General features: G+C 49.8%; 1 protein-coding gene across 4 annotated transcripts in view; it reads right to left on the bottom strand.

Annotated features, from left to right (window-relative positions):
- Positions 1–4,917: 4,917 nt before the first annotated feature.
- Positions 4,918–27,747, bottom strand: part of LOC144738264 (sialate O-acetylesterase-like) — a 36,368-nt gene continuing 13,538 nt past the window's right edge. For 2 of the 4 annotated variants that reach the window (XM_078621281.1, XM_078621282.1), the window contains exons 6-12: positions 12,571–12,709; positions 11,587–11,773; positions 10,573–10,658; positions 7,494–7,627; positions 6,915–7,069; positions 6,102–6,297; positions 4,918–5,711 (exon numbers count right to left, since the gene is read on the bottom strand). In XM_078621281.1, the coding sequence (XP_078477407.1) occupies positions 5,070–5,711; positions 6,102–6,297; positions 6,915–7,069; positions 7,494–7,627; positions 10,573–10,658; positions 11,587–11,773; positions 12,571–12,709 (1,539 nt within the window). In that variant the 3' untranslated portion in view covers positions 4,918–5,069. Of the gene's footprint in view, positions 5,712–6,101; positions 6,298–6,914; positions 7,070–7,493; positions 7,628–10,572; positions 10,659–11,586; positions 11,774–12,570; positions 12,710–13,396; positions 13,495–27,747 lie in introns of those variants that run through there. The other 2 variants (XM_078621283.1, XM_078621284.1) reach the window with 2 other exon arrangements.

Here is a 27,747-nt window from a genome sequence, read left to right as displayed (position 1 = left end):
AACTGCAGGGGAAAGATCAGTTTGTTCACGACATGTACAAACATGTGAAAGCCTTCAAATCCAAGCTCACTTTGTTCTCCGGACAAATTGCGAACAAATCTTTTGCTCATTTCCCCACACTTGCCATGCAGGAAGAGGCACCGCGAAACGCAAAAAAATACAGCAAATCACTTGAGGACCTGCACGGAGAATTCTGCCATAGGTTCTCTGATTTCGAAAACATTGAACAGTCATTTCAGCTGGTGTCTTGTCCCCTGTCACAAGACCCTGAAACAGCACCACAGGAGCTGCAGTTGGAACTGATAGATCTTCAGTCTGACTCCGTCCTAAAGGAGAAGTTCAACTCTGTTAAACTGAATGACTTTTATGCTTCACTTAACAGAGCCACATTTCCAAACCTCCGGAGGACTGCACAGAAGATACTGACTTTGTTTGGCTCGACTTATGTGTGTGAGCAGACATTTAGCGTCATGAACGCCAACAAAGCCCGTCACAGATCAAAGTTAACGGATCAGCACCTCAGATCTATCCTGAGAATTGCCACAACCAAAATAACTCCAGACTTGGATGCACTGGCAAAAATGGGAGATCAACAACACTGTTCCCACTGAAACTGAAAGCGATTATGTGTTGCTGCAGCGAGGTTGGAGCCAAATCTCCATCACACAGCCTGCGTGGCTGCTCTAGCCTGTTAATGTAGATAATAAAGCAGTTCAAGTCAGGGAATTGGTTTGGGCGCAGGCCTCAGATGTTTTCATGATGTTTGATCAGTCACATTACGATATGTTTTTGTATTGTTCATGTTCGTGCAATTTGTTAAATTGCCTTGCAAATACATGCTTTGCTACCTGTTAAAGGCCAAATCCTTTCATGTAATGATTTTTACATGTCATTTATATTAGTTCACACAAACACTCCATCCATCTGTTCCTGGCCCGGCCCCTCTGTCACATTTTTAAACCCATTGTGGCCCGTAAGTGAAAACGTTTGCCCACTCCTGATCTAGTCGCTCTATAGTAGTACATATTGACTCTATAGTTTTATCCACAGACTATAGTAGTAACTACTAACTCTATAGCAGTATCTGCTGACTCTATAGCAGTATCTGCTGAGTTTATAGCAGTAGCTACTGACTCTATAGTATCTACTGACTGCAGCAGTATATACTGACTGTAGTGGTATCTACTGACTGTAGAACTATGTACTGACTCTATAGTAGTAACGACTGACTCAATAGTAGTACCTACCGACTCTATATTCGTATCTATCGACTAAACAGTAGTATCTACCGACTCTATAGTCGTAACTACCGACTCTATAGTAGTACCTACTAATTATATAGTAGTATCTGCACACATTTGGGTGGAGGGGGGAGAAGAGGACATCACACTGTTCAGGATTTACCTCAGCGCGAAAGAGAAGCTCCCTCACGTTGCTGCTGAGCGAGCTCGTGTGCGTTGCTAGAGGCAACCGTGAGTCAGCATTTCCGCACATGTGCAGATGCGTGGTTTGACGCCTCGATCAGCGTAATAAAATAAATTGTTATAAAGTGTTATTTCATTACTCTTTGGTTCTTTCAGTAAAGTCATGTAGGTATAAAATAAAATAAATTAAATCACGACGTTTCGATTGCAACAAAAGCAATCATCATCAGGTGGGAAAACCACAGCAAGAAAGTTTTTTTGCTGAAGTGAGAGAGAGAGTTTCCCGTGGTATGAGGTTATATAGGTGTAGGGGTGTTACGGGAGGACAAACAAACACACAAGGGGTGGTTGCGCCCGCACGCGTAAGGGTGCCTACATCCACGTCCGCATCGGTTAGCCTGGGGGGCTGTAACGGCGCTGTGATCCCCCACGGCCCCACCCCTCGGGGGGGAGTTGCTATATAAGGCGGAGAGCCGGTGGGCTCAGGGTTCAGTATTTCAGCTTAACCAGTGAAGAGTGAAGACCGGCTAGATAGGCCCTGGGACTCCCCTGGCTCGCTGTCCTTCTAAGGACCGACCAGGGCAAGCCAGCGGCGCGGCCCTGAGAGCCCAGAGCCGATGCTCTTGTAAGAGCCGGTCTGGTTGGCTAAGGGTGCCGTGATCCTAGCTTGGCCAGAGCTGGATCAGCTAGCCTCCCCTAGCTCTCGAGTGGAGGACCTGGGAGCAGGCTAGCCGGGCTAGTGCTAGTGGGGTCTCCCTGTTAGACGGGTGAAGGGGCCGTTACCCCTTCAAGTGTTGTATACATTGGCCTGTGTTGAGTGTAAAGTTATAATAAATAAGTGCCTCCGACTACGCCGTCTACGTCTCCTTGAACTCACTACATAAGTAAGAAAGGGGGAGGAGCAAGGGGGGAGAGGGAGGGGTGGGGGTGGGGTAGGGGGAGGGCGAGCGCTGTGTGGTGTAGTAGTACCTGGCAGATATGATAGACAACAACCAATACAAAGCAGTTACGGTTTTACCTGGTTAATAACATCCTTCCAATGATTGCTCAATTTGTATCCATCTTCTCGGTTGAAGTTATGTCTATGTTTATATATCTCGATGGCTTCATTAACAAACCTTTGATAGTAGCCCGAAGGTTTGCAGAGTACCTTGGTCTCGGAAAAAACAATATAATGCGAGCCCACAGCGTTATAACAATGGTCAACCACGGCAGAGGTATTGGTTCTGCCATGTTTCAGATCTGCCTTGTGTTCACGAACACGGTCCGAGACATGTCGTTTCGTTTCCCCAATGTAACAGCCACCACAGGTGCAACTTAGTTTGTAGACTCCAGGATATTGCATGTCAGGAATGACATCCTTCACAGATGGGATTAAATTTCGATTTAAAGTTTTCGTGACTGCAGGGATCCATCTTCTTGGTTCTTTCGGTAAAGTCACGTAGAAGGGAAGTAATAAAATAATAAAAATAAAACATAATAAAATAAAATAATTCTCACGACGTTTCGGCTACAACGCAAGCAGCCGTCTTCAGGTGAAGAATGAGACACTACCAAGCTAGGAGCTTATATATACGCTGTGTTGGAGGTGCAAGAGCGCCTTAACAAAAAGAATGTGCATATGAAGAGGAATTTATGAATATGCTAAATTCCTCTTCATATGCACATTCTTTTTGTTAAGGCGCTCTTGCACCTCCAACGCAGCGTATATATAAGCTCCTAGCTTGGTAGTGTCTCATTCTTCACCTGAAGACGGCTGCTTGCGTTGTAGCCGAAACGTAGTGAGAATTATTTTATTTTATTATGTTTTATTTGTATTATTTTATTACTTCCCTTCTACGTGACTCTACCGAAAGAACCAAGAAGATGGGATTAGATCACGGATTTTGTGTACTGTTTTGAATCGGACCTGGATCTTGTGTTTGTTTAAGATTTTGGAAATCTTTTTGGTAACACCTGCTATGTTTGGTAACGTTGTTTCTCCATGGTTGGAGAAACAGCTTTGCGAATAATGCGGTCCGAGTACTCATTCATCTTGAGGGCCTGGTGTACGTGTTCCAGTTCACTGGCTAGGTGGTGTTGGTCAGAAATGCAGTGGGTCCTATGGTGTAGTGTTTTGATAAGGGAATTCTTCTGTGCCGGGTGGTGGTGGGAATCAGGTTTCAGATAGGAATCTGTGTGGGTGGATTTCCTGTCGACAGAGTGTCTTAACGACCCGTCAGGTCTCTTCTCAAACAAAACATCCAGGAATGGTAGCTTACCATCCGTCTCCACTTCCATAGTGAATTTGATGGATGGGGGTATTAAATTAATGTAGTTGAGAAATTGGTTCAATGCTGTCAGGCCATGTTGCCAAATGATGAAAGTGTCATCTCCATATATCTTCTACAAGGAAGGACGTAGGGTGGATGTCTAGATGGCATCTGTTTCAAATTTCTCCATGAAAACATTCGCTATCACTGGTGATAACGGGAAATCCATGGGGGTAGATTCATTTTGTTTGTAGAAAATACCATTCCAGGTGAAGTAAGTGTTGGTAAGGCAGTGCCTAACCAGAGTAAGAACATCAGGATTCAGTCCATGTTGGACCAAATCTTCAATTATTGCTAAGGTGTCAGGTACAGGAATCTTGGTGAACAGAGAAACTACATCAAAGCTGACGAAAAAATAATCTGGGGACAGTGAAATGCCCTTCATTAGAGAGACCAAGTGAGCTGAGTTACGTACTGCTGAGGTAGTCTTGCCAGTAAATGGAAGCAAGGTATCAGACAGAAAACGGGCCAGTTTGTAGGTAGGTGAGTTGATAGTGGAAATGATGGGCCGAAGTGGAGAACCTTCGCTCGCCCTTCCCCTACCCCACACCCCCACCCCTCCCTCTCCCCCCTTGCTCCCCCCCCTTTCTTACCTATATAACTTCTTACCACGGCAACTCTCTATCCCACTTCAGCAAAAAACTTTTTTGCTGTGGTTTTCCCACCTGATGATTGCTTGTGTTGCAATCGAAACGTCGTGATTTAATTTATTTAATTTTTTAACTACGTCACTTTACCGAAGGAACCAAAGAGTATGGATCCCTGCAGTCACGAAAACTTAAAATCTAGATTGTGATTTCATTAGTTTACATTTGACGGAGGGGAAAAACAAATACCGCTCTTTCGTCCGGGGGCTTAGTGTGTTGTATCTGTGTACTTTGTTGAAACATACACCCAACAGTTTGTCACTTAAAAGCATTGCAAGGCATGCGCAGACACACAGACAAAAATGTACTTTCAATAGGTAAGAGACAGTATTTTTTTACGTTGTCACTTTTAAATGTACAGTATTTCTTCTTAATTATGAGTAAAAATTCTTCCATTTTTGTTGAATCGTAACACATTTCATAACACTCACCATATGAGCATTTAAATACAGTGCATTATTGTGTTCCGATTTAGAAACCACTCGACTTACGAACGGGTCTCAGGAATGAATAAATTAAGCCGAGTACTGCCCATACTGGTATTGTGGGAAATTTTATTGCGGTATATCATGCAGTGTCGACCAAGCAATATGTATTATGGTCTTTGTCTGTGGGCAAGGGGGAGACCCCAGCCGGGGTCCCGTGGACTCCACCGGAGAAGGAATGACAGCTTACCAGCCATGGTATTATAAAGCTACTGACACAGTCATTGTGAACCCCACCAACATGACCATTATGAACCACCCAACATGACCAAAAAGGGCCCCATCAACACTGCTGTTAGGAACCCCCCCGACACTGCCATTAGGAACACCCCCAATACTGCCGTTATAAGTCCCCCCGACACTGCCGTTATGAACACCCCCGACACTGCCATTAGGAACACCCCCAATACTGCCGTTATAAGTCCCCCCGACACTGCCGTTAGGAACACCCCCAATACTGCCGTTATAAGCTCCCCCAACACTGCCGTTATAAACCTCGCTGACACTGCTGTTGCCGTTAGGAACCCCCCCAACACTGCTGTTATAAACCCCGCCGACACTGCCGTTAGGAACCCCCCCGACACTGCCGTTATAAACTACCTCCAATGGCACGTCCTTAATGAAGGGGGGTGCTGGTAGTGCGGTGGGCCCCTCTCCATAGAGGGCACAAGCGTGGAGTTCACATGGCCAGTTGGACCAAGCGTAGCGGACGGACGTCACAGCCCTGCTGGTGCTGATGCAGGTGGAGATATTGAGGAAGACACTCTGGGCTTGTACAGAGAGGATTGGAGCTGGGTGCCAGTCGTTATTGAGACACTGACCGCGCACTTGGGAACAGCAGATCTGCGATGGAGAAAAGGAGATGGGAGCGGGAGAGCAGCGGAGGGGAGAAGAGAGGAGAGCAGAGTAGGGCAGAGAAGAATGAGGGGACAGGTGGGGAGAGGAGGGAAGTTTAGGGGGAAAGTTAAGAGGTTCAGAGAGGAGGGAGTGGAGGAGAGGGGAGGGGGGACAGGTAGAGGAGAGATAGGAGAGATTATGATTTCCAATTATGAGAAAACTTGTAGCAGAATAATATGGCGTGAACTGCAGTTGAATAAACAATCTATATTCATACTTGAAGTAGAGCAAAGCATACAAACAATACAATAGAAAAAATAGTCATACAAAATAACAAAGGTATCAGAAACTGATAACGCAATAATTGTTGTCATATCATGTAACACGATCTCTGACCTGAAAATCGCCCCGTCCCCCATTGTGATGGATTAGCTCCTGTCCATATTTAATGACGAGCATTTGGGTTGTGAGGTTCACAATGGCCAACTCTGGGAAGGGGCCCTGGAATATGGAGGAACTGTCATTGTATGCAACAGCCATCGCACCCAGCAGTAGACGGGTGGCAACCTCCTGCTTGTAGCGTGGGTGGATCCTACACAGAGAGACACATCATATATTACAATACTGTTTATTACACTACATTATATATACTAAACTATTCTACAATACATTATATACTACACTGAAATACACTACATTACATACTAAACTACACTATTTTCTACACTATATTATATACTGCACTATATATATTATACACAGTAGAACTCTTTCAATTTACACTCCAACAATCTGAAGATTCCTGTAAGTCATGGTACTCCCGCACTTTGAGGAAACTTTTGTTGTCCATGGGGCAGACATCAACACATTTGCGGCAAAGTGACTTTACCGAAAAAAACAAAGAGTATGAATCCTTGCAGTCACGAAATCTTCAAATCTAGAATTTGCGGCAAAATCACAAATTTTAGGATAGTTTCTGAAAGCGGCTAATTCCTCTCGTAATCTGCTATGCACCGCTCGCTCCTTGGATTGTTATACTTTTGCTGAAGGCCTGATGGATTCTATGAAGTCTGCCCTTTGGAGGATAGACTTGAAGTGCACTATAAAGTCTGCATTTCGTACAGGACTGCTGGTCGGCTGGCTGGATAGGAGGGGAGTGATGGGAGAGGAGGTGAGAAAGGGACCATTACTTTGAAGTGAGCCACTCACCACCCATAGCTGGAGGTGCGGTCACACAAGTCAATGGTGACGGCCATGAAGGTTTTGGGCATTCGCGAGTTGGGGGAGAAACCGTAGTCTGCAGACTGGTGCCAGCGAATGCGTGGATATGAATCCGTGTTGTCATTTGGGTCACTGGTGGAGATCTATAGACAACGGGAGAGAGACATCGGGAGAGAGGTATGAATAAAGAGATACGGGGAAAGAGAAATGAAGAGAGAGATATGTTGGGAGATACAGGAAGAGTGATATGGAGAGGGAGAAGTAACACAGGAAGAGACAGGGAGAGATATGAGGATAGAGACATGGGGAGAAAGACATAGGGAGAGATAATTCTGATCAAAGAGGTCGAATATGAAAAAAAAGTTTACTTTTGTACTGCTATTAGGGACTCACCTGAGAGATAGCCGGCCACCTTGATCAAAGGGTTTCCAAAAAGTCGTTGACAAAGAAAAGCACGACAACAATCAGCCGTTTCGGGCATGGTGATGAAGTCAAGTATGGCAATCATTATGATATTTTTACGTACCAGCCATGATAAATCCACTGCTGGATGGTTTAACTTCTCACCTGTGCAAATCCAAAGGGCAGAAGCGGGTCTGTGTTGCCATTGGTGGCTGTGTAGAATTCCCGACGCCAGTCGTTAATCATGGCCGGGAAGCTGCAGTTGTACAGGTCAGTGTTGTACCCAGTGTTTCTCTCACCTGCTCAAGGAACAAGGATAAGAGAAGTGCATGTACGGTGGTACTTGCTTAAAAAACCCCAGCATCTCAAAGAGCCTTACATCAACATCTCAACCATCCCATTGCCCCGTAGCAGTCAAGACTTGGGGACCATACAGTGGCAGTTGTCCCTGTGTGGCTCAAGGTGAAAGCAGCACTGGTCTGCAAATATACAAAGACTCATGCAGAAGCCCGTAGACTCACGCGGAAACCCACAGACTCACACAGATACACAGGCAGACCTCAGTGCTCAAGATGCTTTCCTGGATAAGTAAAAACAAATCAAATCAGCACTAGAATTGGTCATTATACATTGTATACATGTGAATGCGTTATTGAGAGCATTGTTTCTTTCATATCAGCGATATATGAGGGCTTCATTTGGGTATTGGTAATAGCGCTTATAATAATTTAGATACTATACATTTAAAGATGTTTTTATCATAACATCAATAAGTCTTATGTATTGTACTTAGGAGTAAATTCTACTGTGCTCCTGATACATGGCAGTGGTGGGAAACGAGGTTGGTGGTGTTGCTGCGCTCCCAATCCGAATTATTCTCAGGAGAGTTCCAAGGACCTCCGTGATCTTAGCGATACCCTCAGTCTAAATCTCTGGTGAGGCCTCTTTGAGGTGGAGCCTAATACTCTATTCTAGTCTGTTAAGTCCTCGCCTGGCTAAACAAATGTATTTTTTAAATGTAAAATATAATCGTGACTACTAATCGAGATAATCGAATTGCAAGGGGTGGGATCTGGTTGGCCTCCACAATTCGCTGAGCAAATGATGGGCGCGGGTACAATTCCCCGGCCACTAATGCTGCGTGTTCTCACACTCAAGCGCTGTTTAGATATTTTGATTATATTTTTTGCAAAAATATTTTCTCCAGGACAAAGAATGCTGGTGATCTACAGGGTTGCGCTCAACGAGGTCTGCCTGTACATACTCGCATGGAGACTCGTAGATTCACACAGATATATTTATACTCACTTGAATACCCATAGACTCACACTGAGATTCATAGACTAGTGCAGAGATGCAGACTCAGTACTTGGGAATAGCAGGTGTATGGCTGGGGCTGACTTTGAGCTGGCAAGAGATGATTCTTGGATCTATATGTGCACAGCTTTGAGTGTCACCCTGGACTCATTGAGGTTTTACTGACATAGAGACCCATTGTAGCACCCATACAATCACAAACTCATACGTGGCTCTTCTGAGCAAAAAAATGAAGAGTGGGTAATTAGATGCGGGAAGCCGTGAGTCCTGGGCAATTGTGAGCCGTGAGTTCAGGGAATGGTGGTGGCAGCTTACGCCTCGACCAAAGATAAATACAAATATGTGATGACATCTGTGTCAGCAGCTGGGCAACGCTGATGAGTCAGATGCCTTCGTTGACCTCCTGTCCCAGGTACTGGCTAAAGTGCAACCTTGGGATAAAAACAACTTATTTGGTAACTTTAATGCCCCAGTGGGTTAAGATGCTCGTACTTGGGTCAAAGTGATTGGGAGACATAGGCCAGATCACTTCAAAATCCATGGCAAGATAATGCGAGACTTCTGTGTAGCCACCAACATGCTGTTCCAGCAACGGCGCATTCACATATCATGGATGCACGACAGGTTTAACCAATAAAGTCTGGTGGACTATATAGTGACGTAACAGCGAATGCAGGACGATGTGCTTGATATCAGGATCATCTCTGGAGCTGAGCTGTCAACTGACACATTACTCTTTAATTAAAACGTAAGCTGCAGCACCCATTTCGGGAAAGCGAGTAATTTTCAATCCCAAATATTGGGTTTGCAGATTATCTGAGAATTCCTCTAAGGTCCTTTGGGAGGGGAAACTCATACGCTGAAATAACATCATGGGGCAAGGTGAGCTTAATCCTGCTGGGGCTGCTGTGCCTCAAATATTTGAGGAAATATACATCCGCTGTGAGTTGCACTGACGTGCCATCTGTTGAGGAATTGCAAAGATAGATCCAAAGCTTGAGGCCAGGTAAAGCGCCAGGCGGAGATGACTTCTCAAGTGAACTGCTGAGGGAGATTGGTGATTGTGTGCAGGCTGCCCTATATGACACCATTACAACTGCTAAGATCACAGGATTTGTTTCACAGAATTGAAAGAATGTCCCTTATCCACTTCTCACAGTTATTAAGCACTTTTATGATGGTGGGCAGAGCCATCTCTATTTACCTCGGGTGCAACAGGGATGTCTTCTGGTCCCTACACGATTTAACATGTTCTTTGATGACAGTTTGGGAATCGTTCCATGGCTGTAGAGATGGATTTTCATCTGTTATAGATACAATGGGAGGCTGATCAATGTCCAGTTGCAGTAGAGAGATGGTTCCCTATTGGTGATGTGTTTATGAATGTGTAATAATATTATAACTGCTGTACAGCGCGTGTCTCTCGCTCCGTCTCCGCGGCTGGCTTTGCTCTGTCGACGGACGTGGCGCACGCTCTCCCTGCTCACCGCCGCGGCACTCTCTCTCCCCACGCTCGCCGCTGGCTGACGGCGCGCTGGAGAGAGGGGAGGTTCCGCTGGCAGAGCCCGCAATGTGGCTGGTGATGAGTAGAGGTAGGCGATGATGTTGCTCGGATTCCAGGCTTCCCAAACCGACCCAGAGTCCTCCCCTGCCTCTCCTTATATTCCTCTCCTTATATTCCTCTCCTTATATTCCTCTCCACGGGGCTAAGCCCCGCCTCTAGCCACGCCACTCAAGAAACCTTCTAGAGTATTCCCGTGCTTTCCCGATAGCTCCGCCCGTTTACCTTTCACTCAGATTGGATCCCCCTATTGGTTGGATGTTAGTCAACCTAGCGGTGTCCATGGAGTTACCCTCAGTCGTCCTGTAGGTGGCGCACTCTCATTACAAATGTATGTACACATGTTTATGTGTGTATGTCACTGACCTTGGTACCAGATTACCCCTTTGAGGGTCATATTCAGCAGAGGGTGTATCATTGCGTTCCACAGCACTGTCGGTTCCTGTTGACCACTGCACTCAAAGAAAAAGACAATGGTCCCTGGTGAAACCGACATAGACTATTGGGACAGGTGCTGTTAGCGAGCCCCCTTTGAATGCTGGTATGGCACATGATGAGGTTGCGTGGCCAGCACCACGCTCTTCATCTTACAAATATTAGAGAGATTGTGAAAGGCTTATATTGAGTTTCCTCTTAAAATTTTCAATTATAATTTTTGGGATTGAATGTGGGCAATAGATCTAAAGTCTTAGAATAGTCAACTTGTCTTGAGTCATTCAGTTGCCTCTGATACCTCTTTTTCCCACTGTAAAAAAATGCCATGTTGCTGACATCACAAACAATGAACGAGTGGTAACGCTCGTAGATGACATGGTGATGCCGCGTCCTCACGACGTACTGATGCCACATGCAATGAATCAGTGGAGATGCCTGTAAATGACGCTTGGTCCTGAGCCAGACACAGATGGCTGTGCGGTGGTGATATTTAACTCCCTCGCCTGGTATGCAGAATATAATGGCTTCGAACCCGACCATGACACCTACTGCATATTTGGAGTTTACACATTCTCTCTGTGATCATGTGGGTTTTCCTTCGGATCCTCCGATTTGACCTCCACATTCAGAAACATGCGTTTAGAGTATTTAGCTACTCTATAAATTTACACGTGATAAGCCACTTCATTTAACTGTCATTTGTGGACAAGTCGCTTCTGAAAAATAGCTATATAGCTCAGTGGGCCTTACCTGGAGAAATTAAAATATTTTAAAATATATTTTTTATGCGTTTTGAGGGAAGTGTATTATGGTTTGGCTCCAGTGCAACATGGCAAATAGAATTTAAACAGTCAACAATAGACTCTGTGTGGTTATTATATGATGCCTCTACGAAAGTCAAAGGGTCTCCTTGTGGGTCTATGGGAGTTTCCTCATCACACGTACCTGCTCTGAGGCTGTGAATTGAGTCCACAGCGCGCCAGGGCTCGGGGCGAGGACCAGGATTCAATGGGGGTTCCCCCCCAGCAGGACTGCACCAACCCGACGGGGACTCCCAGAGTGCGGTGTAGGTTCCGGCCAAAGAACCAACAGACGGCCGAGAAGACGGTGTAGTCTCCCATGCCTAGGCGGTCTAGACGCACAGGGAAGCGTAGATTATGCATAGGTATAGATAAATGATTCCTCGTGTAACCTCTAATAAATTGGTTAAGCAATTTCAATTAGTGAGCACCTATTAGGGCTGACATGGCACATGAGGAGGTGGTTGGCTAGCAACACGCCAAACTACGCCTTTGTCTGCTCTATGCTGATATTGAATACACCACACCAGGTCCTCATTTGAGGGCTAGTCTACCTAGGAGATGCCCAGAACCAGTTCAGATATTCACCACTACATTTTTGGAAATCAAATTGGTTGGCAAATTGATGACCTGAGTATGGATGTGTCTTCAATTATTCCCCTAGTGGTGGGTCTCATTACAAATACAATGCTTCACCCTTTACGGCAATAAACACATGTGTTCAAATGTTCAAACACCAAGTAAAAAAAAAGTTTTACCGTTTTTCGCAACTACACATACTTTCTGATATTTGTGTTTAATGTGGACTTGATGCCTTGTAATCGGTGTCTATTTGTTCTTTGAATATCTGCATATATTGTCAGAATGGGTAAAGCCTTTTTTTAAATAATATTTATACTGGCAAAATGGTCCATTCATATTATGAACAAGTTCACCACCTGTTCCACTGAGTGAACGCAGGTCACGTTTCTCAGTCAGCTGAAGCATTTAATCAATGCGGTTTCTTGTGATAGGTTTGAACACAATTCTGTTACCAGAGCTCAATATAAATACATTCCTACCACACAGGATGTCAATTCCTGGACTGCCCATGTCAAACTCTGAGAGGTGATTAATTATGAATACTTACCAGCTGTGGGGAGACTCCAGGGGAGTGCAACTGATGCAAAGTCATCTAGAGGCTGGAGTGATGTCTTCAAGGAGACAGCGAACAGACGGACGAGAGAGAAGTTGGCGGCTTGATTCAGCTCCCAACTCGCATTCACTACCTAGATACGGGGACACGCAGATATGGGAAAAGAACAGACACAGACACCCAGAGTTAGACCCCAGCTCGTGTTAACTACCTAGTGACACGGAGACATAGGGACATGTAGACACAGTGGAACAAGGACACGGGATACGTGAAGAATATACAAAGGGACCAAAGGACATGGAGGCACAGGGACATGGACACATGAAGACCCAGAGTCGTGGGAAAATGGAGACACAAATATACGGGGACACTGGGTCACAGATGCATTGAGACATATATACACATAGACACAGGGAGGCTGATACACGGAACACAAAAACACGGGGACACAGAGGCATGATTACACGGGAACAATACACATAGGACAATTGAACATGGAAATATTGGGACACAGACACATGCAGGGGATGGCAGTGGCCATCTGGGGATTCAACAGCCTACGTACGGCGTGAACAACAACAGCAGTGACCATGGCAGACCCACGGAGGAACCCGGGATCGTGCGGAGATCTACTGCAACCACTGGGGGAGGCCGGGACACATCGCAAGAAGATGCTGAGGAGAAGTCGACCTGAGAAAACCAAGCCAGCTCTGGGAAACACCGTAGGACTTCCCAACAATCAGGCTAGTAGTGACACCATGGAAACCCGGCCAGACCACACACACAACCTCGTCATCAAACACCTCATCACCATTATCACCTGCACACCACTCGATCGTGGCAACTCAGGGCAACACAACACGGAAAATTTGAGCAACATCAAAAACATAATGGAAGAAACTCGTCAGACAGGTTGTAGCAGCGGCTACGGGGACACCGGTTTTATCAGGAGCGATAGGGGAAAATTTTGTTAGGGTGTTATTTTTGACTTGTGGTTAGCAGGAAGGGTATGGATGCAGCGTCGTTGCCTGGTTGTACCCATCCCCTACAACAACAGTTATTAGAAGTGGACGCTGAAAGACGTATGCACTTTGGACACCGTAAATTATTTCTCATGCTCCAATCTCAATATTTTTGAGCAGGAATGTCGAAGGATGTGCGCGAGTGGGTCAATCGTTGTCAAGATTGTGCAAAAAGGAAATCACCTTTCCACCCGATACAACCCCCCCCCCCCCTGCAGTCGATCGAGTGTCAAGGGTAAACGAGCAGGTGGCGTTGGATATCCTGGGTCTATTCCCTAAAACATCAAGGGGAAGTAAATATGTGCTTATTGGGACAGAGTATTGCACTCGTTAGCCCATCGCATGGCCACTACCAGACCAAATAGCTGCGACTATAGCAGAGGCCTTTCTTCACGGGTATGTATTTAGCAAAGGCCCCCCTGAGAAACTGCTCACAGACCAGGATCTATTTTTTTTGCTAAACTGTTGCACAATGTCTGTGATATCATGGGCACTAAAACATTTCGATCTTCACCCTCAGTGCGACGCACAAGTAGAGAGGCTAAACTGCACGCTGTCCGCAATGTTGTGCCATGTTGTTACGGATGATCAGACAGACTGGGACTTACACATCCTAGGGGCATACCGTAGAGTGCCACATGCATCGACTAGGTTCTCCCCTTTCTTTTTGATGCTGACTATTGAAGACCAACTGGTAGCCCTCCCTGCTAAATCGGTTTGGTGTCTGGCCTCCCTCAGGCTGCCACTAGAAAGGTTGCAAGAAGCTTGCGAAGCCACGACAGCGAAGTCTGGCAGATCGCGATCAGTGAACAAACACGTGCGAAAAAGGCCGGCTATATTTTTCGGGGGTGGGGGGGGTGTTATGTAGGGGACTGTACAAGATGGTTGGAAACAGGTGGCCATTCGGCACTGTAATCATTATTTAATTAAGGACACGTGTTACAGTAAAGTGGGAGGGCCACTGTCCAATAGGGGCAGGGCTGAGCGAGTATATAAGGGGGAGAGAGGCCTGCGGGGGTGCTTGCTCGGGGACTAATTGACGACCAGAAGTGGACGACTTCAGGGCTGACTGTTTGAGATCAACTAATTGGAAATCATTGGGGCTGACTGTTCGAGAACCCACTTGGTGGAAACCATCGGGGCTGAAGATAGCCATAGCAATTATGAGTGTGGCAGTCGTTACACTCGGACTGTATATACTTTCAGAGAAATAAAGCTCTACTACCCTGAAAATGGATGTCTGCAAGGAGCTTTCTTACATATGTATGTTGAAGTTCTTTGGAACAGTACGTAGCCGACCATGCTAATCGGAGGTATCTGGAAGGACAACAAACTAAACTGAACACAAAAAGCCTTCCACTGTATGTTTATTCACTGTGACTAACCCAACAGGTAATAGATACGGCATATTGTAGTTTATATGACAACATTAACTCCACTCTGGCTTTAGCACCTGATAGCTCACAGTGATGACATCCCCTTTACTCTATTTAAAACCGAAACAGGAATATGTCTTCACAATTGTGGCAAATCGCCTGATGAAACTGGTTGTAATTTCCAGCAAAATGTCTTACTCAAATTGTAGATGTCATGGGTTTACTCTCCAACAGACCGGTGTGCTGAAGTATTAACTAATTGGCACGTTTTGTTGACGTGGAAACCCTTACTTATTGGCTCTGTCGGATAGTGGGTAAATTACACATTAAAATTTATGCGATATAACCCAAAAAAACGTTTATGATGTATATTTATTTATTTTAGCGATAGCAAACATTTTAGTTCGCCGAAACTCTGAGGAATGTATGGTAATATGCGTGCGAGTGTTACAAGTAAATTGTTTACCCCGCACTTATAGCACTGGACGAATGCTCGGCACCATGTGTGAAAATGCAGTCAAACGATCGTCTATTTATTTCTTTATGCCGCGCGGCAAACACATTTTCTTTTCGTATGAAGAAACCATGTAGATGTAGTGACATAGAACGGTCACTACTGTGTCGGCCCGTACGAGGGCTAGGGGCCCAAGGGGGTGCCTGGGGGGTCACGTGGTGGAGGGATCCGGACCTTCCCAGAGGTGGAGGAAGGGAGGTGTGGCCTGGGAAGGGAGGTGTGGCCTGGACAGAGCCAGCCATGCCTGGGCGGAGCCGGCCACGCCAAAGCAGATATAAGCGTGGTGTGAACGCAGAGCGAGGCTGTTGTACTGTACTCCGAAGTAAAGACATCATCGGTCGTCAAGTCCCGAGTCGTCGTCCTGGGCCAGGCAGGCCATGGCCTACCTGGCCCAGTCTGTGTCGCGTTCCAGAGTGTTAGTGAGTTGAGGAAGGTGGTCACCACCTCATGTACAGTGTTATATTACTTACCGTTTAATAAATAAGTGTTGCCTCCAAGCTGCGTGTGTGTGCACTTAATTCGAACCCACTACATTTGGCGTCAGAAGTTGTGGAAATATAAATATTGCTAGGTGTTATCCTAGGGAAGTAAAATGGGCACACGAAAAACAAATACAAAACTCATCTGGACGCCTTCGTACGACGGGGATGGTGTGACGACCATCCTTCGGACAGCCCCGGGGATGGCAGCCCCGGTGACAGAGAGAGAGAGAGATGGCGCTGCACGCGGAGCGGTGGGACTGGCATCGCACCGCTGCTTCGCCGCCATCGGGAACGGAGCGATGGAGCCGCGGGGAGAGGACACCGTCGTCTCTGCGGGGGCTGGCGGGGGGAGGCCCGGGCATGCGGGCCACGCGGTGGGGCCGCCAACTTGGCGGCTGATCGTGGCGCTGTTCCCGCCAACTCGGTGGCTGGTCAGGGCGCGGTTCCCGCCAAAACGCCGCTCCTGCCAACTCGGCGGCTAGTCGGGGCACGGTTCCCGCCAAAACGCCTCTCCCGCAAACTCGGCGGCTGGTCGGGTTGCGGTTCCCGCCAAAACGCCGCTCCCGCCAACTCGGCGGCTGGTCGGTTCGCGGTTCCCGCCAAAACGCCGCTCCCGCCAACTCGGCGGCTGGTCGGGTCGCGGTTCCCGCCAAAACACCGCTCCTGCTGCCGAAATGCCGCTCCCGCCGACATCAACGCCTGCAGAGGGGGAGTTCCAGTCTTTTGCTCGAGCGCGAGAGGTGGATGGGTTCGCAAGAGCAGGCCGTGTTCACCATGAAAGATTCTTCGGGCCGTCCCAGTGCTCCACCTTGCCACCCTCCGTTATTCACAGTCGCCAGGCGAGTCGTGACATGACAAGCACCCAAGAAAAATAATAATAACTTCACCCATCTTGCGTGTGCCGGGTTGCGATCGCAGGTGTTTTTTTTAACTCGCTGGTTTGCGGAGCGTGTTCGTCCGGTTGTGTGCGTGATAAATTGACGCGGCTTCAATGCGGGTGTCTGCTTGTAACAGTGTTGTTAATCACGACGTCGAGATCGGTATCTTCTGGGTGTAGTTAATGATTAATTCGTTGTTTGGTGTCCCGAGCTCCGTTGATATCCTGTAGGTTGCCGTGTTAATGACTCGTGTTGTTACGTCGTTTTGTTGCGAAATCGCCATTGTTATTATGTATACTGTATGGAGTTTCGCTCGTGATTGTCATGTGTAACTGTCAGAAACTTTGATCGTCATTGTTGCCAATGTACAGACCGTATGGAGCATTGCGCCAAATGATTGACTGTACGAACTTCGTATACTGCATATACTGTATTAATCAATTCGGCGATTCTCGGGGTTTGTGTCTAGTTTTTTTGCTCTCAAAATTCGAATGCCCTGAGTCCCATGGTTAATGTTGAAGGGGATTTTGAAATGACAGGTTCGGTTTGTTTCAAACTCACTGGTTGGTTCCTGTCCGTTGTTGCACAGATGATGTCTTTTGTGCGGGAATGCCCCTTGTGTTCTACATTGATCGGGGGTGCGTTTCCGTTAATTGCCGTCAAATTGCGTTGCTCTCTCCACTCGGTTGGTACAGCTGCATGCTGCAATGCGAGTCTCAGAGATGATGTGTACGGATACGGGATGTGAGGTGTATTGTTGTGACCATTGAATATTCGGGATCGTCACAAATTGTGCGTACCTGTTCGGCATTGGATCAGTTCTGTGGGGGATCATAATTCAAATTCTATGTGTTGTGATGGTGTTAAATTGCGATGGTGACATGCTGCCAGGGATTTGGAATTGTGGTGCTGGCTGTCACTTATCTTGGGGCGCAGATCCTGACCAGGATGGCCCAGTGAGAGTTGCGTGTCTAAAACGAACATTGAGGTCCCGTCATGCTGTGTCTGACGGCTTGACCTGACAGCCCGGAGATCGAGACACTCCGTGGCTTGTCTAGCCTAGTGGGCTGTGCGCTCACATGGCTCAGAAGAGTGTGGTCCCGTCATGCTGTGTCTGACGGCTTGACCTGACAGCCCAGAGATTGAGACACTCCGTGGTTTGTCTAGCCTAGTGGGCTGTGCGCTCACATGGCTCAGAGAGTGTGGTCCCGTCATGCTGTGTCTGATGGCTTGACCTGACGGCCCGGAGAGTGAGACACTCCGAGGCGCGTTGAAAAAGTGGGCTGGAGATTCGTAGTGTTCAGGTGGAGTTGTCCCGTTACGTTGGGACTGTATCCCTCAGTTGTTAGCGTGCATGTTGTGCAGTAAGTGAACGATGGGTCGTCTCAGCTCGGTCGGTACAGCTATATGCTGCGATGCGAGTCTTGGAGAAAGACTGGGTTAAAATCCCCCCCGATATGGCCGATGCGTGCTACTGGTTGTGACGCCGCGTCGGAAAGGCGGTGGGGTTGTAACATGGAAATTCTCCCCCGATATGGCCGACGCGTGCTACTGGTTGTGACGCCGCGTCGGAAAGGCGGTGGGGTGGTAACATGGAAATTCCCCCCGATATGGCCGACGCATGCTACTGGTTGTGACGCCGCATCGGAAAGGCGGTGGGGTGGTAACATGGAAATTCCCCCCCGATATGGCCGACGCGTCCTACTGGTTGTGATGCCACGTCGGAAAGGCGGTGGGGTGCTAACATGGAAATTCCCCCCCGATATGGCCGATGCGTGGTACTGGTTGTGACGCCGCGTTGGAAAGGCGGTGGGGTTGTAACATGGAAATTCCCCCCCCGATATGGCCGACGCGTGCTACTGGTTGCGATGCCGCGTCGGAAAGGCGGTGGGGTGGTAACATGGAAATTCCCCCCCCCCCCCCCCGATACGGCCGACGTGCGCGGGTTTTAGGATGGAGACGCCATATCGGAAAGGCGGGGGGGGGGGGGGTGCTATTGGGTGACTGTCATGTCCGAAGAGCGGAGGCGAGTGTTCGTTGAGTGATGCCTCAGGAGGGTTTGTTTCTCGTCACAGGAGGCAGTATCTACCTGGCACCTTGGAGTCGCCGGTTATGCCGACCGGCTACGGACTGGGGGGGGAGGGAGTGGAGCATGCGTCAGCTACTCCTGCTCCTCCTGTTCTTGACTCCTGCGGGGAGGGGCCGTGCCCTTTGGGCCGCTTCTGGTTCCCCAGGCCCGGCCACATGGACTCGTTGAAGACTGGCTGCTCTACATGCCTCTCAGACTCCTTGCTCTTTGCCTACGCCGTCGTTCCAATGGCCACACTCACATGTCGGTGCATGAGTGATTCTCACGGGGAGGCTGTGCTGGAGCGTAAGTGGGTTAGCCAGTTTTCATGTATATTTGTTGTTAATTCCCCATTTTCTATGCGGTTTCCTTCCTTTCACCCTCGTCGATTCTGTGTATATTACGTGATTGTATTTCTTATCGGTCGCCGGTTATTTATTGATGTTGCTGGTTCGGAGGCACACCTTTTCGATGTTTCACAGTTGTGTTACAGCCGGGGACGGCTGTGTGTTTATACAGGGGGGGGGGGGGGTGATGTAGTGACATAGAACGGTCACTACTGTGTCGGCCCGTACGAGGGCTGGGGGCCCAAGGGGGTGCTTGGGGGGTCACGTGGTGGAGGGATCCGGACCTTCCCAGAGGTGGGGGAAGGGAGGTGTGGCCTGGGAAGGGAGGCGTGGCCTGGACAGAGCCAGCCACGCCTGGGCGGAGCCGGCCACGCCAAAGCAGATATAAGCGTGGTGTGAACGCAGAGCGAGGCTGTTGTACTGTACTCCGAAGTGAAGACATCATCGGTCGTCAAGTCCCGAGTCGTCGTCCTGGGCCAGGCAGGCCATTGCCTGCCTGGTCCAGTCTGTGTCGCGTTCCAGAGTGTTAGTGAGTTGAGGAAGGTGGTCACCACCTCATGTAGTGTTATATTACTTACCGTTTAATATATAAGTGTTGCCTCCAAGCTGCGTGTGTGTGCACCTAATTCGAACCCACTACATAGATACTAACCATGTAATATTACATGCGAGTGAATCTGATTTATTTTACGCAAGATTTCTCTCCTGCATATATGATGCCAGCACAAACGCGAGGGCGCCTTGCAGGCAATGCAGAACAAATTACCGCATATTTACTTTCATTCATTTAATGGTCTTATCACACTATATCTTGCTTGTCTCATTTCTTTCTCGGTTCCATCCCGCCCTCCTCACTCCAAGTCTCTCGAGCCCCTCTCTGTTACTCCCTCGCCCTGTGCCTAGTCTCGTTCTCGTTCCATTTCCCTTCTAGTTCCTCTTCACTGGAACAACTCTCGCTGCACATAAAACAACATGTTCACTATAACAACCTGCAGATTCTGCTCCTCCTTTAAAACAGCCACCATCTCTTCTGCCCTAGCCCATCCTACTGCTACTCCCTGCCCCACCTCAAAGCTACGACTAGGGCTACCCGAACTCCTACCACTACTACTACTACCTCTATCACTATCACTACCCCTATCAATAATATCACTACCTCTATCACTGTATCTATCACTGTCCCTATTACCACCCCTATCACTACTCTTATCACTACCCCTACCTTTATTACCAGTCCTATCACTACCCCTATCACTGCCCTTATCATCACCCCATCACTACTCTTATCACTACCACTATCACTACTTATATCACTACCCCTACAACTAACCCTATCACTTCCCATATCACTACTGTTATCATTACCCCTACCACTACCCCTATCACTAATCCTATCGCTACCCCTACCACTACCCCGACCACTACTCGACCACTACACCTATCACTTATTTTATCACTACCCATACCACTACCTCTATTACTACTCCCATTACTCCTCTTATCATTACCCCTATCACAACCCCTACCCCTTCTTAACCACTCCCATTAAAACAAGAATTGCACAGAATTAGTTTTTGTTGTCAAGAAGCCACGCAGCGACTTCAAGGCATGTAAAACAACATGCAAGAGAGTCGGTACTCAATACCTCTAAGCGAGCTCTTAGGAGCCATGCGGAAATTATGTTTAAACAATATTATTTAGCTATGCCGCGTGGTAAATCTATATATATACAATCGTGAATCTGTCTGTCTGTCTGTGTGTGTGTGTGTCGCCGGACCATACGCACTTTCATTGGACGGCGGTTGCCCCTGGCAACGGGTAGCGACGCCTTCGCCGCTTTCATTGGACGGCGGTTGCCCCTGGCAACGAGTAGCAACTTTTCGCCGCGGGGTGGACGCCATTTTTAATAGCGCGGGGGGGGGGGGGGGGGGACCGGCACCCGTACCCAGTGTCAGCCGGGTGGGAAAATCAGGCGAGGCGGGAGGCTCTGCACGGTGCTAGGCCTCGACACCCACCACGCCACTCTGAGGTAAATTCATACAAATTTCACGTCCTCTACAGAGTGGTGAGGGAGGCAGAGTGGCGAGGGAGGGAGAGTGGCGAGGGAGGGACTCAGCCTCAAAACGAGTAACTGGTGTGGCGTATTAACATCGCCACTGGGGAGACAAAGGCGGCCGGGCGTGGTGGATCCAAGTCCCGGGCAAAGCCGGGTCATGTCTATGTGTGTATGTGTTTATGTGTATGTCTGTGTGTCTGTATGTATGTGTGTATGTATCTGTGTGTATGTGTTTGTGTGTATGTATGTGTGTGTATGTGTAGTGGTGGTATTGACGTGCGCCGACTGTGACAGTGATGGATCACGGGGCGGCGCGGGGTGCGGGGTTGGGCACGCGTTGTGGGCGTGGTGTGGACGCGCGCGCCGGGAGTGACAGATGACGGGGCGGCGCGGAGTGAGTGGTGAGGCACGATGAGATGTGGGAAAAGAGGATCGTAGCCAGCGCCCGGCGATTGGTCGAATAAGTGGGTGCTCGCAGCGACGTCCGCAGGTGGGGTATAAAGGGGGACGCGCGAGAGCACTCGGGGAGAGTTACCCAGTTGAAGACCCGAAGACGGAGCTGAAGACTTAGTCGCCGAGTAGCTAAGTGGATGTTGGTCATCCGAGTAGCTCAGTGGCGTTAGTCGCCGAGTAGCTAAGTGGATGTTGGTCATCCGAGTAGCTCAGTGGCGTTAGTCGCCGAGTAGCTAAGTGGATGTTGGTCATCCGAGTAGCTCAGTGGCGTTAGTCGCCGAGTAGCTAAGTGGATGTTGGTCATCCGAGTAGCTCAGTGGGCGTTAGTCGCCAAGTAGCTAAGTGGGTGGTTGTCACCCGAGTACTAAGTGGATGTTGGTCATCCGAGTAGCCCAGTGGCGTTAGTCGCCGAGTAGCTAAGTGGATGTTGGTCATCCGAGTAGCTCAGTGGGCGTTAGTCGCCAAGTAGCTAAGTGGGTGTTTGTCACCCGAGTACTAAGTGGATGTGGGTCATCCGAGTAGCTCAGTGGGCGTTAGTCGCCAAGTAGCTAAGTGGGTGTTTGTCACCCGAGATATAAAGTAGGTGTTAGTCACCTGTAACCAAGTTTGATAAAATAAAGAGTGTGTTACCCGTGAAGTCGTCTCCCGCCGAGTTACTACATTACAACTGGCGTCAGAAGTAAACCTGTCTTCAAGAAGTATGGACACAAGGAAGACTACCCGTACCCACGAGCGAGGTCGGGATGACGACGGCGTACCGGGGACACCGACCTCGGGAGTAGAGGACGAGGAGTTGCCGCCGATGCAGCACTTCGCGGTGATGGCCGACGCTCCGCTTGCCTCCGACACCAGCCTCCAGGACGCGCACTCCCGGTTGGCGGAGTTGCTACTCGCCGCCGCCGCTGTCTTGGCCGACATCTCCGTTCCGGCGAGCGGAAAAAACGGCTGCGGGGGTCGTGGAGGAAGCGACGTTGGAGGATTCCCGCCAAAAGGCGCTTCGCGCCAAAAGTCTGGAAGTTGCCGCCGTTTTTGGGGGGCCGCCACCGATTGGCGGGAAAGGCGGACGCCACGTGGCCGGACACCTCCGCGCAGCGCAGCCCACGTCATCGGCGCGCGCCGGAGCCCTCCATTTTGCGCCTGACAACCGAGCCGACATTTTACACAACTCCAGCGGAGCGCGGGAAAATCTCTCCGACGTCGACGACGATCGGGTCCTCCAGCAAAGATTGCCCGCGCTGTCGGCGTTCAAGGCGGATGGGGGCGACTGGGGAGCCTTCCAACGAAGGTTCCTCGCTCATCAGGAGATGTCGGGGTGGTCCGACACCACTGCCCTGCGTGCGTTGCCAGCGATGCTTGACGACGACGCGCTTGCAGCCTTCACATCTGCTGCAAGGTCGTCCCGCTCTACGCTCCAGGCCGCACTACACCTGATGGCGAAGGTGTTCGGGCCGCCCTCCACGTGTCGCCACCAGTTCTACGATCGGCGGAAGGTGGCTGGGGAAACGACGCTAGCCTACCGCACGGCACTACTCGCCTTGGCGGACGCAGCTTTTCCCCTCCGTGACGCTTTGGTGCAGGCTCCCCCCTTGTGTTACCCCGATTTCACACAACCGTTTTTGCTTGACACGGACGCCAGCAATACGGGTATCGGGGGGGTGCTCTCACAGGTGGTCGGGGGGGTTGAACGGGTGGTCGCCTACGGTAGTAGGGTTCTTTCCCCCGCAGAACAACGCTATTGCGTAACTCGTCGTGAATTGTTAGCCATTGTGTTTTTTACACAGCAATTCAGGCCGTATCTTTACGGCCGTCATTTTACGGTCCGGACGGACCATGCGGCTCTACAATACGTGGCACAGCCATCGGGCCAATTGTCCCGATGGTTGGAGGTCCTTCAAGACTACCAATTCACGACGATTTACCGCAAGGGGTTGCGGCACTCAAACGCGGACGCCTTGTCGCGGTTGCCGCCGTGCACGGACTGCACATGTTTGTTGGGATCAGCGCGGTGCAAACCCCCGGTCGCCGGCACCCCGGGAGTTGCGCTCGCCGCCACTGACACCCCGGGAGAGGACGCCCCCACGGGGAGGGATTCGCTGTTGTCGTTGCCCCTCATTGAGTGGGGCCGCCTCCAGATGTCCGACAGCTCCCTACTTACGCTGCGTCGGAAAGTTGGCGCTCCCGAAGAAGGGGAGGCGCGGGTCGGTTCCTGGGTGTGCAGACAGGGCCTTTTGATGAGGTGGGACAACATGTCCCGGCGTCACGTGCTCGTTGTGCCTGTTGCTATGCGGGGTAGGGTTGTTCTGGCAGCTCATGAACGGCTCATGCATCTGGGTTTTCACAAAACGCTCGCCCTAATCCAGCGAGACTATTATTGGCCGGGGATGGGTAACGACGTGGCGAATATTCTTAAGGGATGCGTAGGGTGCGCCAAAAGGAAACCGCCACCATTGGCAGCTAATCCACCGCTGCAATCCATTCAGGTTTCGCGTATAAACGAATTGGTAGCGTTGGACATCTTGGGGCCCTTTCCGGTTACACCAAGGGGAAATAGGTTCCTGCTGGTTGGCGTGGAATACTTCACCCGATGGCCTATGGCATGGCCGCTCGCCAACCAGTCGGCTGCGGCGGTGGCGGACGCCTTTGTCCAGGGTTATGTGTTGGACAAGGGCGCCCCCGAACGCTTGCTGACGGATCAAGGGAAGAATTTTTCGAGCGTTTTGTTGCGCGAGGTGTGCGACCTGTTGGGTACAAAGAAAGTGCGTACTTCCCCCTACCACCCGCAGACTGACGGGATGGTTGAGCGTCTGAACAGGACGATTACGTCTATGTTGTGCCAACAGGTCTGCGACGATCAGGTTGATTGGGACTTACAGGTGCCGGGGGTACTCGCGGCCTATCGAATGGCCCCTCATGCGGCGACGGGGTTTTCCCCATTTTGTCTTATGTACGGGCGGGAGGCCGATCCGGCCGTGGACGTCCAACTGGGGATTTCCCAGCCACGGGCAAAATCTAAATTGGCAGACCACATCAAATTTAATATCGCCAAATTGACTGAAGCGCGGGAGGCGGCAAGGTTGAATTCGCGGTCGCGGCAAATTGCAAACGAGAAATTGCATGAGCGGAGGGTGCATACGCATGATTGGAAACCAGGCGATAAGGCCTGGCTGCATTGTCCACATGCACCGTTGGCTACGTCCCCCAAGTTGTTGAGACCTTGGAGGGGACCGGTGGAAATTGTGCGGGTTGCACGACCCCAGAGTATACAGATTAAATGGGGGAAACGCCGTTGGTATGTGCACCCCTCCCGACTGAAGCCCTATGCGGCACCGTGTGACCCCGTTCTGTGCCGTGACGACCGGGCGTGTGATGTGACCGTCGGCTCGGGGAGGGAGGTGTCGCAGGCTGATCCTCACGTGTCTCCACCTGACCCACCCCCAGGTGCCTCGGGCTTGACGGCTGCTGACCGTCGAGAGCCTGAACCCCGGGGCACGCACGAGTCCTCGATGCCTGGCCGATGTCTTCCTGAACCGCCGGCACCACCGGACGTTCAACCGCGTCTGGTGCCGTACGACGGACCGGCAAGGCGGACTCGGGCTAGGTCTCAACAATTTTCATGAAGACGTTTTTTGCTCTACACCGAGCTCGCCCGGTGTTCCCCTCTGCCGGGGTAATGTCCCGTTGTAGGGACGCTCGGAAGAAAAGGGGACACTGCACGAGTCGAAAGAAAAAAAAAAATTTTTCCATTTATTTTCTTTTTTTTGCATACACATTGCTATTGTCACTCGCCGGTTTGTATATATTGTTCTATTGTCGCGGTGGCATTGGTTGAGGGTTGCGGATGGTAGTGTTCGCGTCGTGTTGTGTTGTTAGCTTAGTTGTTGTTCTTGTTGTTGTGTTGTGTTACGGGGCACACAGGGGGGGTTTGTATATTTTTATAGCAGCCGGGGCGGCTGCGAGCTATGTGGTAGGGGGTGATGTAGTGGTGGTATTGACGTGCGCCGACTGTGACAGTGATGGATCACGGGGCGGCGCGGGGTGCGGGGTTGGGCACGCGTTGTGGGCGTGGTGTGGACGCGCGCGCCGGGAGTGACAGATGACGGGGCGGCGCGGAGTGAGTGGTGAGGCACGATGAGATGTGGGAAAAGAGGATCGTAGCCAGCGCCCGGCGATTGGTCGAATAAGTGGGTGCTCGCAGCGACGTCCGCAGGTGGGGTATAAATGGGGACGCGCGAGAGCACTCGGGGAGAGTTACCCAGTTGAAGACCCGAAGACGGAGCTGAAGACTTAGTCGCCGAGTAGCTAAGTGGATGTTGGTCATCCGAGTAGCTCAGTGGCGTTAGTCGCCGAGTAGCTAAGTGGATGTTGGTCATCCGAGTAGCTCAGTGGCGTTAGTCGCCGAGTAGCTAAGTGGATGTTGGTCATCCGAGTAGCTCAGTGGCGTTAGTCGCCGAGTAGCTAAGTGGATGTTGGTCATCCGAGTAGCTCAGTGGGCGTTAGTCGCCAAGTAGCTAAGTGGGTGGTTGTCACCCGAGTACTAAGTGGATGTTGGTCATCCGAGTAGCCCAGTGGCGTTAGTCGCCGAGTAGCTAAGTGGATGTTGGTCATCCGAGTAGCTCAGTGGGCGTTAGTCGCCAAGTAGCTAAGTGGGTGTTTGTCACCCGAGTACTAAGTGGATGTGGGTCATCCGAGTAGCTCAGTGGGCGTTAGTCGCCAAGTAGCTAAGTGGGTGTTTGTCACCCGAGATATAAAGTAGGTGTTAGTCACCTGTAACCAAGTTTGATAAAATAAAGAGTGTGTTACCCGTGAAGTCGTCTCCCGCCGAGTTACTACATTACATATGTATGTGCGTTTTTTTGTATGTGTTTATGTGTATGTCTGTATGTCTGTATGTATGTGTGTATGTATGTGTGTGTATGTCTTTCTGTGTATGTATGTGTGTGTATGTGTGTCTGTGTATGTATGTGTGTGTATGTATGTGTGTTATGTGTGTGTGTCTGTGTGTCTGCATGTATGTGTGTGTGTATTGTGTATGTGTTTGTGTGTATGTATGTGTGTGCATGTGTTTCTATGTGTTTGTGTGTTTACGCTCGCATTACACAAATGTGTTGCAGGTCTAAGGCGTTCCTCGCGCAGCATTGCCGTTTTATTATTGCAGTCGTCTACTGCCGTACGCACCCTGAAAGTCGTGTCTGTCTGCAGCAAGCGCGTGTATGTGTACCTATGGACGCGCGCGTGTGTGTTGTGTAGGGGGAACGGTAGTGTAGTGCTTCGCGTGCTGTCTGTGTGTGTGTGTCTGTGTGTGTGTTTTGTGTGTGCTTTGTCTGGCAAAACAACCTCCTACCTCCTCGCGGTGCCGGACGGGCAACACTGTCGTGGGCAGTGCTGTGGGGGGAGGTCCAATGCCCATTGGCCTCTCCCCTCATGGCGTCTGTGACCACCACAGTGGCTAAACGGGGGCTCTGGACGGGTGCGAGGGGCTGGTAACCCCTCCACCTTCAATTAACCACCACTATACTACGAATTAAACATAAACCTGTAACTAATAAGCTTGTGCCGGAGGCCCCGGGGGGTCAGGCTTTTATGACGTCTCCTGGCCAAACCCCATTTGGCGGAGCCAGGAGATTGAATTTTCACCCTCGGGGCTCCTCCAGAAACAACGAAAAACCATTGCGGATGGCCACGTGGAATGTTCGAACGCTCACTGCGGAGGAGAGGCTGCCACTCCTCTGTCGGGAGCTGGACCGGTACCGCCTGGATCTCTGTGGCATTCAGGAGGTCCGGTGGACCGGTTCTGGATCCTGCCACCATGAGGGGTGGACAGTCCTCTACTCGGGGCAGGAGACTGCCAAACAACAGGGTGTGGCTCTTCTTCTGAACAAAAGAATGAAGGGGGCGTGGGAGCGTGGCGGTGAGGTGTGGGAAGCTGTAAGCCCCAGGATACTTTGGGCTCGCCTTCCCATCAATCAGAGGCGAGG

Source organism: Lampetra planeri, chromosome 79 (genome assembly GCF_965212315.1).
Source record: "Lampetra planeri chromosome 79, kcLamPlan1.2.h2, whole genome shotgun sequence".
NCBI lineage: Eukaryota > Metazoa > Chordata > Hyperoartia > Petromyzontiformes > Petromyzontidae > Lampetra > Lampetra planeri.
The sequence above is the reverse complement of the archived record's forward strand: the minus strand, read 5'-3'. Positions and strand labels throughout refer to the sequence as shown.